Source organism: Trematomus bernacchii, unplaced genomic scaffold (assembly GCF_902827165.1).
Source record: "Trematomus bernacchii unplaced genomic scaffold, fTreBer1.1, whole genome shotgun sequence".
Classification (NCBI taxonomy): Eukaryota; Metazoa; Chordata; class Actinopteri; order Perciformes; family Nototheniidae; genus Trematomus; species Trematomus bernacchii.
In genome coordinates, this window is record NW_022987588.1 from 1,083,654 (window position 1) to 1,097,662 (window position 14,009).

The 14,009-nt window shown below is 38.9% G+C and overlaps 1 protein-coding gene across 2 annotated transcripts; it reads left to right on the forward strand.

Annotated features, from left to right (window-relative positions):
- The first annotated feature begins 2,041 nt into the window (after positions 1 to 2,041).
- Positions 2,042 to 13,923, forward strand: cog3 (component of oligomeric golgi complex 3). Of its 2 annotated transcripts, none has more exons than XM_034128642.1 (23): positions 2,042 to 2,268; positions 2,543 to 2,689; positions 2,792 to 2,853; positions 3,414 to 3,579; positions 4,394 to 4,468; positions 5,187 to 5,279; positions 5,563 to 5,688; positions 5,793 to 5,873; positions 5,955 to 5,998; positions 6,100 to 6,226; positions 6,871 to 6,962; positions 7,314 to 7,453; positions 8,220 to 8,380; positions 9,225 to 9,333; positions 9,431 to 9,549; positions 9,654 to 9,743; positions 10,368 to 10,488; positions 10,774 to 10,862; positions 10,988 to 11,122; positions 11,613 to 11,688; positions 11,823 to 11,950; positions 12,554 to 12,652; positions 12,822 to 13,923. In XM_034128642.1, the coding sequence occupies exons 1-23, from the start codon at positions 2,101 to 2,103 to the stop codon at positions 12,849 to 12,851; spliced, it is 2,478 nt and encodes an 825-aa protein (XP_033984533.1). In that variant the 5' UTR covers positions 2,042 to 2,100; the 3' UTR covers positions 12,852 to 13,923. The 2 variants fall into 2 exon arrangements, with proteins under 2 accessions (XP_033984533.1, XP_033984535.1); XM_034128644.1 differs by having other exon boundaries at positions 9,225 to 9,324.
- Positions 13,924 to 14,009: the final 86 nt, after the last annotated feature.

Consider the following 14,009-nt stretch of genomic DNA (forward strand, 5'->3'; position numbering starts at 1 on the left):
AATGAGCCACAGGGCTCCACCTGCTGGATTTGTAATTTCTTTGATAAATTATTGGGCTAGAGGCCATATCTCTCCCACCCAGAAATTCCATCTATCACATTGGTCTATTTGTCTTGTGGTGTTAGCTTTGTAATCATGATATAGTGGGCTTCAGATAAGATAAATACATACAATAGATACAGTGCAGTACAGTAGAGGAACTGGATTGTGTATCTTTGGTCCTCGGTGCAAAACATCAAGATTGAATGATGCAACATTTAATGTCATCCAGTGATATAATATGAGGCATATTATACACTCAAGGGAACTGAAGATTAAATTGCTTCTTGGCCAGGAATAAGACTAATGTGAAGTGAATCACTTATTAAGATACTTATATGGAGTTTTAATAAATAATTATTAAATAATATTACAACACACATTTTTCATCGTTTATCTATCTTTTATTAATTTATTAAAATATAACCCTGCTAAATGATTTCATTTATGGACGGTTTATTATAAAGTGACTTATTTGATGTGAATGTTGTAATACAACACACTTTCAACAGTTACAATTCTTACAGAACAAAAGAAAACAATAGACACAACAAAACACATGCAAATATCAAGACAAAATGAAATACAATAAAACAAACACATATATATGTATATGCTAGCATTAAAAACAAACACGTTATGCTTATGCATAAACGTGAAGAAAGGCACAGTAGGCTACTTTTTCAAGTTTTTTGAGAGGATTTAACAGTATTACTACATTTAGCATAGATGTTTGAGTTAGTCATGATAAAAGTTGCGGTAAATACATTTTATAGTATAAAAATAATATGAATAGATAAATCAATTATTTTTGGAAAATGTCTCCAGAAAAAACAACAGTGGCAGTATGTAAACAAAATGGAATTCAAGGGGTACACATTTGGAAAATGACTACATATTCTGTATTTATGAGAAATACTTTTGTTTGTTAAAATATGTTACATATTGAAAGTGGAAAATGTATATTATATACCAGGGGTACTCAAACTTTTTTATTAAAGGTCCTCTTGTGAACTTTATACAAGGTCACTGGTCCGGATCAATGCCAGTAAAGTCCGAAACTGAAATTAACAAAATGTTTCTTACGGCGCTCTCTGCATGGGGCTCCCTTGAGGGGGTTTCCCGACATGTCGTTGCAGTAAATTACAGGGTGTTTCATGTTGTCGTTGCTGTGGACCTTCTTAATCTACCTTCTTTGGGGGCCCCCTTCTGGTCCAAGCCAGCGCCATATAGAGAGATATATTATACGGCTCTGGTCCAAGCACTTGCCTGCCTTGCCTGTCGGCAAACGGCGCCCCTGTAATATACACACACACATTCAATACATACATACAGTATGATGGCTTGAACTAGTGGGAGAAACTGCACTGTTTGTCTGTAGCCAATGCCTTGAACCTCGGCAAAAAAGGCATTAGAAGCATTAGACAGTCAAGGTAAACTACGGTTAACTTGCTGTCTGCAATGCGTGTCACGCTCGCGCACACAAGTAAATATATATGCACGTTCATTCTCACAATGCGTCAGACACAAGACGCACGTACACAATGATGTACATTAATTTATCAGAATCTGAATCTTTTTTTTTTTTTTTTATTTTTTTTTTTTATAATGGGACACAGGGTTCGGTCCGGATTGATTTGCAGTTCGGTCCGGATCCGGACCTTGGTCCGGAGTTTGAGAAGCCCTGTTATATACTATATTAGTAGATTTTTTTATTCCAGTTTTTTTGATAGGCCTACATACACATACATACATCATACCTAATACATACATACATCATACCTAATATTCAAAGTGAGTCCCAAACGGGTTAAAGTGAGTCCCAAACGGGTTAAATCTATTAAAGGGGGTTGTGTTTTAAGCCATGTCTTTTTACGAATACAATATTTAGCTAAACAATTGTTCAAAAGAATCATACAAGCTCGATCTATAGTTTTGAGATGATATTAAATTCCCAGTAGCTGCATGACATCGGGCACCTTACCAAGCCCCGCCCCTTCCCGGAACAGGAAGTACCTACTCGCTACGCTACTGCTGACGTTGTTGCTGTACGAAGTGACGATGGCGTCCACAGATCAGTCCCTCTTGGACTTAACAGAAAAAGACACCCGGGAGAAACTGTCATTATGGGATCGACGGACCGATGCCATGGCTCCCCTCACGGAGAAACAAATGGACGCTGTCCTGGAGATCCGAGCCGCCGCAGAAACGCTCTCTGTTCCGGCAGAGGTAAGTGTGACTCCCGAGCCAGCTAGCATGCTAACAGAGGTTGCTAACTTACTTTCTTAAAGTCAGTGAGGTTAAATTACACCAGAAGTTGCCTCTTTGTGAATTTCGCTCAGCTCTGTGCCATGTAAACATGATGTTACCCTTCATATATCACGGGATGTTAGCTTGTGGGCTAACTAGCATGCTTACTCCGCCACGTCAAGCCACCCAGCTAGCTTCATGAGGAGGCAGCTTGGGTAGGTTTAAAAACAGAGAGCTTTGCTTTGTTTTGCAGCTTCCCATCGAGGATTTGTGCAGCCTCTCGTCGCGGTCCTTGCAGTCCCCCTTCACAGCGACTATTCCCCAGTCAACAGAGGACGTCCTGCTCAAGGGTTTCCAGATGCTGGACATGGAGAATGACAGGATAGACACTGCACAACAGGTGACTGTCATTGCCAGCAGGAAGCAGTACTGTAGAGAGTCAGACATACACTATCACAGTAAGATACATGTTGTTAATACAGTGCCAATTTGTGTGTTGCAGTTTTTTTCTTGGTTTGCCAAGTTACAGGCAAACATGGACCAGGATGAGAACGCAAAATACAGGTGAATAAAAGTGCTTTACCCTTTCTACAGAGTTCTGAATGTATTTACTGTACATGTGTTTAGGGGAGGACTGTCTTAACAACACACTTCTTGAAAGGATTATTCAGAACCAACTCACTTGCTGTGTTATTTACTATTAATATAAGTATTTCATGTCAAGCAAACTCAATGCTCAACATTGGAATGCCGCGAAGGCTAGCTTGACATAATTCAGTGACAAAAATATGTACAGACATATTCATTTTGTTTTAAGAAAGTTGCATGAGGTGTGTCAAATCTCAGGGCATCAGATTACGATCAAATTAACAAAATACTTAAATAATCTGCTACTATGCTGCCCTATTGGTTACACTCCTACTCTGCATTACTGGCCACACCTACATTTTTGACAACAAAGCCAGTATTTTGCCTTTGACAGCTAGTGAAACACTTTCAACAACAGTACATCAACTTTTCTGTTAATACTTTTATCTAAATGCTTTGCAAACAAGAAGCATGCCTCACTTCATCATTGTTTTCTATTTGTAAGCACAACAATAATAATTCTGCTTCACCTTCAGGAAAACAAGAGATGATCTAAACTGCTACCAGGAACAATGCGATGCTATTCTGAAAGATGTGAGTGCCGCCCTGGAGCACTTGGACTCTCTTCAGAAACAGTATCTGTTTGTGTCCAATAAGACTGGCACCCTGCACGAAGCCTGTGAACAGCTCCTGAAAGAGCAGGTAAGCTGCACGCTGCTCTCTAAAAGCCACTCAGCAGATTCCTAAAAGCTATAATATGTTTAAATTCTAATTTCAATGAATGTATTTTTCCTGAAATACAGCACATGCTGGATATTTAGTCAAAGTCAAAGTCAACTTTATTGTCAATCTTTCAGTTTGTGTGTACAGACAGAGAGATCAAAATACCGTTTCCCACAATCCGGAATACAAAAATACAAATATATATATTAAAATATGTATATCCTATATATACACAATCAACAGAAATATGTATACATATGCACACATTGAGATAAAAACACAACAATCAATATATACAAAATAACAGTCACTTCAATATCTTTGGGAATGTTCATTAGTGCAAGATTGTCCATAGCATCATATCATAGCAGCATATTATTTGAAAACATAAAATCACTCCAAACCAAGAAACTTCAGAATTAGCTTTCTCAATGATTTGGACTATGGAGCTGTTCGCAATCATGTAAAAATGACTATGATAACACTCAAAGTAGTCATTGGAGATGACCCAGGAATACAGTACACTATCTGGTTCAGACAGCTTGTCTGAATATAAGATAGCTGGCAAGCATTCTACAGCTCCAAAAACCTCAGTTGCTCATTCTTTCTGTGGCATATTTCATTCCTTATCGGAGCTGCAGTATTCAGTTTATTTTCCTTCCCGCAAACACCTGCTTATGTTCACAAATGTATGTAAATTGGACCACTGGAAGAGCTTGAACTGAACTGAGCTGAAATTAAACTGTAATTTGGTTTTGTGTAAACTGTGGTTTGTTGTTTTCTCTCTTTGCAGTCAGAACTTGTCGACCTGGCGGAAAGCATACAGCAGAAACTCTCATACTTTAATGAGTTGGAAAACATAAACACGGTATGCTGTTTTTGTGTTTTTATTTGATATTTTGTAACATTTGGTAAAAATATGTATGCATTGTAGATGATGTACATAACAAGTAATGATTACATGCTAACCAAATTATTATTATTAATGATCAGCAGTTGTTTCCCCACATTAAAAACATTTTTTTGGATGTCAGCTACATATCTTATGTTATTTTTTCTAAAATGTTTAAAGGTAGGGTAGGTAAGTTTGAGAAACCGGCTCGAGATCGCTAGAATTTGAAAATACACAACCGGAGAAAATCTGCCACTTCCTTATAGAGCCCCTCCTCCAACACACACGAACGCACACATGACCAATGAGGGCACGAGATAAGTTTGTGCACAGATGGAAGGCTGACAGGCAGGTAGGCCATCCAGTTATTTTTGCCGGGCCGGCTAAAATGATTGGTCGTACTTTTTACAGTACTACAGCTTCCACAGATGACATTTTTTTATGGATTTTTTGTCAAAGCACTTGAGATATTCATTGCTATCGGGATGTTAAGAGCATTCCATGGAATATAACAAAAAGTGTATCTCGAGCCGGTTTCTCAAACTTACCTACCCTACCTTTAATTACTTTATAAAAACTTTGGCTTGATCTTAAAAACCCATTAAATAACACATTTTGATTATAGTATTTGAAGTTTATAATTGCAACTGTTTGTAATTACTTTAAAACTTGATATTTCTTTGTCTTTTTGCAGAAACTGAACTCACCAACATTGTCTGTAAATAGTGAAGGCTTTATACCAATGCTGTCCAAATTGGATGACTGCATTGAATATGTTTCTTCAAATGTAAGTAGCTTGACAACATTCCTATTCTAATTTTACAAATCTCATTTAAATACCAGCAATGTAATAATCAGCTACTAAATATATGTTCTTAAATAAAGTGCAGTAATTATTTTTCAAATGCCTTCTGTGTAATTAATGCATTATTTATACAAGTGGGACATTTAAATCAAGTCACTGACAACACATTGTTTACTTAGCATAACTATATGACTCATGCATCGCAATCTACGGTATGTGATCACAATAAAAGCCGTCTAACAGTTGTTTATCTCTGTTCATGCAGCCCAACTTCAAGGACTATCCGGTTTATTTGGCCAAGTTTAAACAATGTCTTTCTAAAGCTATGCACTTCATGAAGATCCACATTGTAAACACTATGCAGAATCTCACAAGCCAGTTAACCAAAAGGGTAAGTTTCCTTCTCCTACAAAGTCAAAAATAATATGTAGAGGCATTCATACCATAAGTGCATAGTCTAATGTCAACACTTGATATTATATTTCTCTCCCCCAGGACTCAATGGGCTTGACCAACGCAGACAGTGCCTTTACTCTTTACTATGTTAGGTATAGAGCAGCTGCACCAAAAGTCAGGGTAAGTTGTTTTATCCACTGAACTTACACATATCATTTTTTCTGTAATAAAACATTGATTGATGCTTTTTTCTTCTTTCAGTCACTGATTGAACAGATAGAACAACGAGCAGAGAAGATCCCAGAGTGAGTGGTAGCATCTCTCCAGAATAAACTGGCAGCATTCCTGTTGTATATTTGTTTTTGGTGCTAAGTTAACCCATCTTTCCTTATATTGATGTGGACAGATACCATCAGCTCCTAAATGAAATCCATCAGTGCTACCTGGACCAGAGAGACCTGCTCCTCAGTCCCAGCATTACATCCACCATTACTGACCTGACCAAGCAAAACAGCAAAGACCACTGTGCTCTGGTAAGGCATGACTGGTTCAAAGCACGACTGCTCTTTATGATATATGAAGGTAACATTTGAGCTTGCAAAAAAAGGCACACTATGCTCCCTCATGAATATTTTCTTAGATTGTGTGGCGTATATATAGCTGTGCACATGATAAATTAGATTGTGAACAGCAGGCACCCAAAGCTTACTCCTAATTTGTTGAATTAATGTGCAGAGTGTTGTTTATATACTCTGTAATACTTCATCTATAAAGCAGTGACAGTTCCTTAACTTTTCAAACATGTAACTGACCTCTAGTTAGCACACTACTGTAGTTTGTGGTTCAATATTTGAATTGTAACTCATACTTCAAAGATCATTTTGGCAGCAGACGTATGTATTTTGACGCTGCTGTGGCATTTCAAACTTTTCACTAATTGGCTTGATGGGGATGCTATAATTAAAGGTCAGAATTTCATACAACGAACGTCATAATAGCGGCAGCACCTGTCCGGGATATTCCTTTTGATGAAACTTGAAAGGTTATGCATCTTGTTAATCATTGCTGTAATGTGAGCCTGCATTATTTATGTGATAAGATTTAGCTTGCTTGTTTGAAGTGGAGCCCCAGTATCGGGAGTCACTGCAGTAAGCGATCATTTTGTGTGTTTGTACAGGTTCGCAGTGGCTGCGCCTTTATGGTTCACGTCTGCCAGGACGAACACCAACTGTTCAACGAGTTCTTCTCTAAACCTACACCTGCACTGGAGTGAGTACCTCCCGCCTCTTTGGTACCATGATAAGTGAACACACACAGAGGGAGCCATTGTTTTGCATCACGCATGCAGGCAGGACTTGTTTGTTTAAGGCGTGACAATTCAAAATGCGTGAACGCCATTTCAAGTTTGGCTTGATATGATAACAGCTTGAATAACAATTTAACACAGCATGGGTAGACGATCTGTATTTCCATTTATGTGTAAACGATTTAACAGTTTGCATAATTATTTCTTTATTCCTTAACTTGAAGAGAAAGTCTAAGTATGAAATAAGCAGGACGTGTAATTTTAGACTCCTCTCAGCTGTACAAAGCAATTAAATGTTGTTTAATGTCTGACAGCGAGCTGCTGGAGAAGTTATGTCTGTCCCTGTATGATGTCCTGCGGCCTCTCATCATCCACATCATCCACCTGGAAACCCTGTCTGAGCTCTGCAGTATCCTCAAGAATGAGATGCTTGAAGACCATGTTCATAACAACGGTAGGTCAGAGCTTTTGTTCTCCTCAAAGCATCTCACTTGTCACACAGGGGAGGTAATTGCCGAGTTACAGAGATAGAGCTCGGCTGGAGTCTGGACTGAAATATTAGCGAAGAAAGGTTTGGGCAATCTCAACTTTTTAATAAAATGATTTTTTTCCCTGGAATCGTCATTATGTAAAATGTGTGCAAACATTAAAGTGCTTGATGGATTAAACACGTTTTTATAAGATGAATTTCTTGGGCGTTTTTTCCTTTTTTTGACAGAACACAGTACTCACTTTTAGAAATGAAGGAGAGAGAGAGGGAGGTTTATGACTCAACAAATGTCCCAGGGTCCTAATCAAATCTGGGAGGTTACGTCTGTATAGTAGCACTGTAACCAGAGTCCCTGTGATACACACTTTTAATAAGTAAGCTTTAGAGGCCCTAATAGGCTGATATTGTGCCAGGTTAGCTTTTTCCTCAGTTTCCAGTCTTTGGTCTAAGCTAAATTAGCCGGCTGCTTTCAGTGCTTAAATATTTAATGTAGAGACTTCAGAGCCGTAGCGAACACAAGCTCCAGTGAAAGTAAACACTTCTACTTTTTTTTCAAAACAAAGACTTCCTGGGGCAGTACCTTGCTTTCTGATTTCCCATCACTTCACTATTAATCAACTTAAGACCCTCGTATAACTTTAATCTGATGTGTTAAAGGACTAAAAGACACATTTGTAGTGATATTAAAGTGGGTTCAACTGTAAAGTGACCTGTCACCTCTTTTATGTAGCCTCTCAGCTGGGATCCTTTGATGGATTAGTGAAGCAGATGCTGGAGGATGTCCAGGAGAGGCTGGTGTACCGGACTCACATTTATATCCAAACTGATATCACCGGCTACAACCCGGCTCCGGGGGATCTGGCCTACCCCGACAAACTGGAGATGATGGAGGTGAGTCTGTTGCGCTTTGAAGGGATGTTGTTTTGTAGAATCTTTAGGAACAAAACCTCCATTAATTTTAATCAGTTTAGCTTATACTCCACAGGCTTAACGCAGCATGGATTTAATTATGGCTGCGACTTCTAAATATTTTAATTAGTTGTTAATATATGCAGTATTTTTGGGTTGATCGTGTTGTTTATGAAATGCGAAAATCAGGGAATAATGCCTGTGAAAAGTTCCCAGAGCCTAAGATTATTTTAATTTGTATCCCTTGTTGCATTGTAAGCGCTTTGAGCACCAGGAAAAGTGCTATATACATTTAATGTATTATTATTATTATTATTATTATTGGCTAAATGTTTTAAGTTGAATGTACTGTAAATGTAAGCTTTATAAGGCTTTCCGGCTTGGGAATGTCTGCACATATAAATAAATATGCAAATATTTCTGTCATTGTTGTCATAGCAACGTTTTATTTTACTCGATGTATGTCAAGAAAGGAACAAAAACAACTTTACCAACAACAACATGTTTTACCAAATGATAATGCATTGTGCAGATGAAGGGCCTTGAAAAGTCTTTAGTCTTGTGAATATCTGTACTTGTTATTTCATATCTTTCAGACCCATATTTAACATCTCTTAAATGTCTTACATCGGCACAGTTTTCCTTATTTGAAACGTCCAGGATTCCCATGATACTTCTTCAGTTGTTTATCTGGCTTTCTGTCCTTCCAAACATTGTTTTTGCTGCTAGAATTGTTTTGTGTTAACTTAGTCTGTAAAACTTGTTGATAGACTCTAACACTTTTTATCTTTTTAAATCGTGTTTTTCCCTTTCTGTCACCCAATAGAGAATAGCTCAGAGCTTGAAGGAAGAGCAGATGAAGCAGATGTCACAAGAGGCCATGTTTTCTGATGTTCAGCTTGAGAGTCCTGATGGCAGAAGAAACAGTAATGCTGGTCCGTTTTTTCAGACTGTGACCCTCGCTTTTTACACATTCTACAACAATTGGTGTTATTGTTGCCTGCACTTCATCCTTTTGTTCCATGAATGCAGGGAATGTCGAAGCATCGCGCCTGCAGTCATCTATCTCTCCTGCTGATCTGCACGGCATGTGGTACCCTACTGTCAGGCGAACGCTGGTCTGTCTGTCCAAGCTCTACAGATGTATAGATGTGAGTCATCTTTCTTTTTTGTTGCGAATTTTATAGTGTTCTATCCTACAATATGGCAGGATCTTTGGTATATATTTTTCTGTCTGTGATTGGTCTTTTTCCAGAGAGCAGTCTTCCAGGGTTTATCTCAAGAAGCCTTATCTGCCTGCATCCAGTCGCTGCTTAAAGCTTCAGATATCATCCTTAAAAACAAGGTTGGCACACATTCTTAAGTACAGTGTGGTTTTGCATTTTTACTGAACTTTTCAGATTGTTATAATTCTAAAAATAGCTAGAAATGTGCTTTTCTTTTGACGTAGAAATTAATACGATCAGTTCCCTCTTAAGATAAAATGTGCTCTGTTATTAAAATTCCTTCTGGCTGCAGACTCCTTAACTAAAGCAGCTGGGATGTCATTTAAAGTTTATTTTAATGGGTGCTTTATTATGCTCTACAGAGTATTCAGCAGACCATCCTTTATTTATGGAATTCTCTCACCTTCACATTTGCTGTCTCTCTGTGCTAACTGGCCCGTTTCAACCTAACACTTCAAATTAAAAGCAGCAACATCAATCTCAGACGATGTTTTCCTACCCCATGTTGATGATGTCTTACTCCATTGTTTTAACTGACCAATTCATGATTCAGCTGCCTTTTCCATCAAAGTGATATGTCCCTTTCTAGCTATGGTTAATCAGCAGTTATCATTAGACATATTCCCTTATCGTCTCTGAGATGGTGCTTTTTGTTTTTCTGTGTAGCTTGGATAGTCAGCAGATGCCCTTTTGTCTTGGCAGCCTGCAGTGTGGATTTAACACTGTGCTATCACTTTCTGTAGACGCAAATAGATGGGCAACTTTTCCTGATCAAGCACCTGCTGATAGTGCGTGAACAGATTGCCCCGTTTCACACCGATTTTGCCATCAAGGAAATCTCACTGGACCTGAAGAAAACGCGAGGTAAGATAATTAAAGGTGGCGGGAACATTGGTGTTCAGCTCCATAAAGCTAGTCATTACATTCTCATGCTCATTAAGCAACTTGTGCCTATCACATGCACCAGTGGCAACAATTAATGTGGAAATTACAGTGCAATCCAACACCATAATGCACATTAACCGACAGCTCACAGGGCAAATCCGCTCCTCGTATCACCCTCATCTCAAGGTCATATTAGATTTGGAGCACTAGAGGGCACTCTAATGCTACACCAGCCCTGATTTAATCTCTTTGCTTTGTGTGAAGATGCTGCCTTCAAAATCCTCAACCCTAAGGCTGTTCCCAAATTCTTCAGGCTTAACAGTCACAACGCCATACTTGAATTCCTGCTGGAGGTAGTGTTTTTATTTTTTTCTTCCATTTGATTTAACCTACCATAAACTTAATGTACTTTGATAGCACCGTGCCTTAGGGATTCTCCGCTTGACAGTGCTAAAGCCTCCTTCTGTGTGGCCTTCAGGGAACGCCAGAGATAAAGGAGCACTACATTGACTCCAAGAAGGATGTGGACCGACACCTGAAGTTCAGCTGTGAGCAGTTCATCCAGCAGCAGACTCAGATCTTTGTGGGGAACCTTGAGGAGTTCCTTACCAAGGTAACAGTTGGAGCACTTAGAAGGCAGACTTAGCCTCAGGCAGCCAAAGCTCATCCTGACCTTCATGCATTAGTTTTCACCTTAAAAACATTTTTTTGAAAAAAGGAAAATTCACATTTACTCTTCACTGAAGGTCTCATAGCGTTCTTGCAAACTCGAGACAAAATTGCTGTTTTTGATCCAGGATATTTAATTATAATGCTAGTTATTACTGTGTGTAAATATGCATGTGTTTTCAATAATTTATTGTGCTCTGGAATCTTTCTATGCAGTATTTGTGCTGCAATTATTGGTTGCTTTATTTCTTCCACCCACTCTTATCTATTATTATTTAAGTAAATACAGCTCTTTGTCAAACTTAGAAACTGAATTGAAGTTGCCAGAATGGAATCCCAACTTGTTGTGCTTGTTTGTATAGCTTATAGCAGCACCAGTACAAATGAACTCTTTTCAAATTGTAATGTTATGTTTTGGCTGTGTGTGCACTCAGGTCGCAGCTCTGAAAACGATGGCCATCCAAGGTGGTCCCACGTACAGTCTGTCTCAGCAACCTTGGGCACAGCCAGGTTAAGATTTGTCTCAGGGAATGCCACTGGCACCATACTGTAATTCATCAAAACGTGTATAGCGCATGCTAGAGGGCATGTCAATGTTTTTTCTGCTTTTCCTCATACCTTTTTTTTTCCTTCCCTCTTTTCAGCAAAGATCAACGATATAGTGATGGCTACCTACCGGGTGATGAAGAGCAAGCTGCCAAGCACTTTACAGAGCATGTCCTTGTACTTATCCAATAGAGACACGGAGTTCATCCTTTTCAAGCCTGTCCGGGTGGGTGGCGGAAACGCTAAGATGTAGCATGTGCATGTTGCTTTGAAAGTTACAGCTCAAAATATGTAATTAATTTGGTTTCATGTGGTGGTTTCAAAGCAGAAATACCATGTGCTTGAGTCACTGGTCAAATAAGTAATTTTCTGAAAATATGTAAATTAGAGGCTATTCCAATTAAACTGAATTGTATAGGTCTGTTGTGCAGACATGTAAACAAACCTCTCATAGCATCAGAAATCATCATGACTAATATTTATATTTCAGCATGGTCTAGTAACTGTAGTTAGAGCTCTTTCAATCAGTTATATTTCAAGGTAAAGATGAGAATCCGGTGCTTGATGTTACTCTTGGACCGACCCTTTTGTTTAAACCTGACTTGAGATTGTGCCTTTAGCTATAAATGATCAGTGGGATTGAACTCTAATAGAGAAATCTTTGTGCCGCCTGTGTACTGTTCATCAAGGTGCCAGGTGAAGCTGAATGAGAGGGTAACACAATTCTGCCGTTGACATGGAAACAAGATAGTGAGGGGACATAGGCCAGATGGAAATGTAGTATTCATTTCCCTCCAGCACTCAGTAATATGATAGCTTTTTTCCACAGAATAACATCCAGCAGGTATTCCAAAGACTGCATGCCTCGCTTCAGGAGGAATACAGCGGAGAAGACCTACAAATCATCGCGTGTCCATCGATGGAGCAGGTACAGCACTGTGGGATTATCACAGCCCAAGGGCACCTCACATAGTTTTAATAATACTGCTGCAAGTTCCAAAAACTGCTGAGAGCAACTTAAGTGGGGAAACGGTAGATAACGTATCCCCAGCTAAGTCACGGTGAGCACTCATCATTTTTTTACGCCTGTCTTTCAGATTAACCTACTGCTGTCTGTGAATAAGTAATGTCCAAGTTTGGAAACACCCTCTGGATACAGTAGCTATGGGATGTTGCAACTCCAACCATGACCAGGAGATGTGACGCTGCCGATCAACATGAACAGAGACTGTAACCTGGACTGGGAGCGATGAACTGAAAGAAAAAAAAACCTGCACAAGGCCAAAGATTCTTCGACGGAGGCTCAAGTAGCTACAAGTATGTGGAGGTTCAGGCATTCTTCTTGAAGTCCATAACTGGGAAGTGGAGGGTATTATTTGGGTACTGATGATTTTGCTCGACTTAAATCAAATCTGGTGTTGTGGTTAGGGATGTTTTCATGTAGGAAAAATCCATTATTTGACAAGGGTGGATTCATGATCGCAGTTGTATCTCTCAACACCAAATTGTTCTGGATAAAACCAATTTGCACACTATGTGAGGGGTGGGGGGGGGGGGTGAATTGTGTTGAGAGTGTTCAGACAAGGACACTTTAAGTGTACAAAAGGAGGCACTAAAGGGTTGTTCTTCAGCCTGGTAGCTAAGGGCCAGTAAAGGGGCTTGCATTCAGATGCTTGGATTCCCTCAATAGGTTTGGAAGGATAACGAGAAAAAAATGCAGCACAATATTTTATTCCTCTATTTTAAAATGCAACAGCCTTTGTATCATTCAGTAGAACTCGCTGGTCTGATATAGGACGCTACAGGTTTCCTCTCTGATCATAGCGGAGTCCACTCAGCTGATCTTTACGGACGTTTTCTTAAAGTCTCTTCCACGTTTCTCTCCTGAATGTTTTTGTTATTCTGTTGCAAATATGTAAAAAAATACAATGAAATCTTATGTTTTATACTTTTTCCTTTTTATACATAGGTTGATTACAACTAATATGCTTTTATTTTTGCAAAAATAATGCGTTGACCTTTGCAGTTTTGCACTGTGTACTGTATGATTTATGGGTTGTGTTTCATGGTGGTCTTCGACGAGTTAACAAAAGTAAAAATATTCTAACAATGTGACATTTACTTCGGTGTGTCCCATGTAAAATGACGTGTACAGTTAAACTATTTATGAATATTCTGATTAAAAAAGAAAAAGGTTAATGATGTTTTATGGTTTTATTGGAAGCACTTGAAATCAAATGATGTGAATAGTACAGTTTGAGTCACTTCACACAAATGACCATCGT

Excerpts from the sequence above, each read along its gene's own strand:
- cog3 (XM_034128642.1), top strand. The coding sequence starts at position 2,101 with ATGGCGTCCACAGATCAGTCCCTCTTGGACTTAACAGAAAAAGACACC. Across the intron at positions 6,227-6,870 it reads GCAAAGACCACTGTGCTCTG|GTTCGCAGTGGCTGCGCCTT; the intron begins GTAAGGCATGAC and ends GTGTTTGTACAG. Across the intron at positions 12,653-12,821 it reads CGTGTCCATCGATGGAGCAG|ATTAACCTACTGCTGTCTGT; the intron begins GTACAGCACTGT and ends CCTGTCTTTCAG.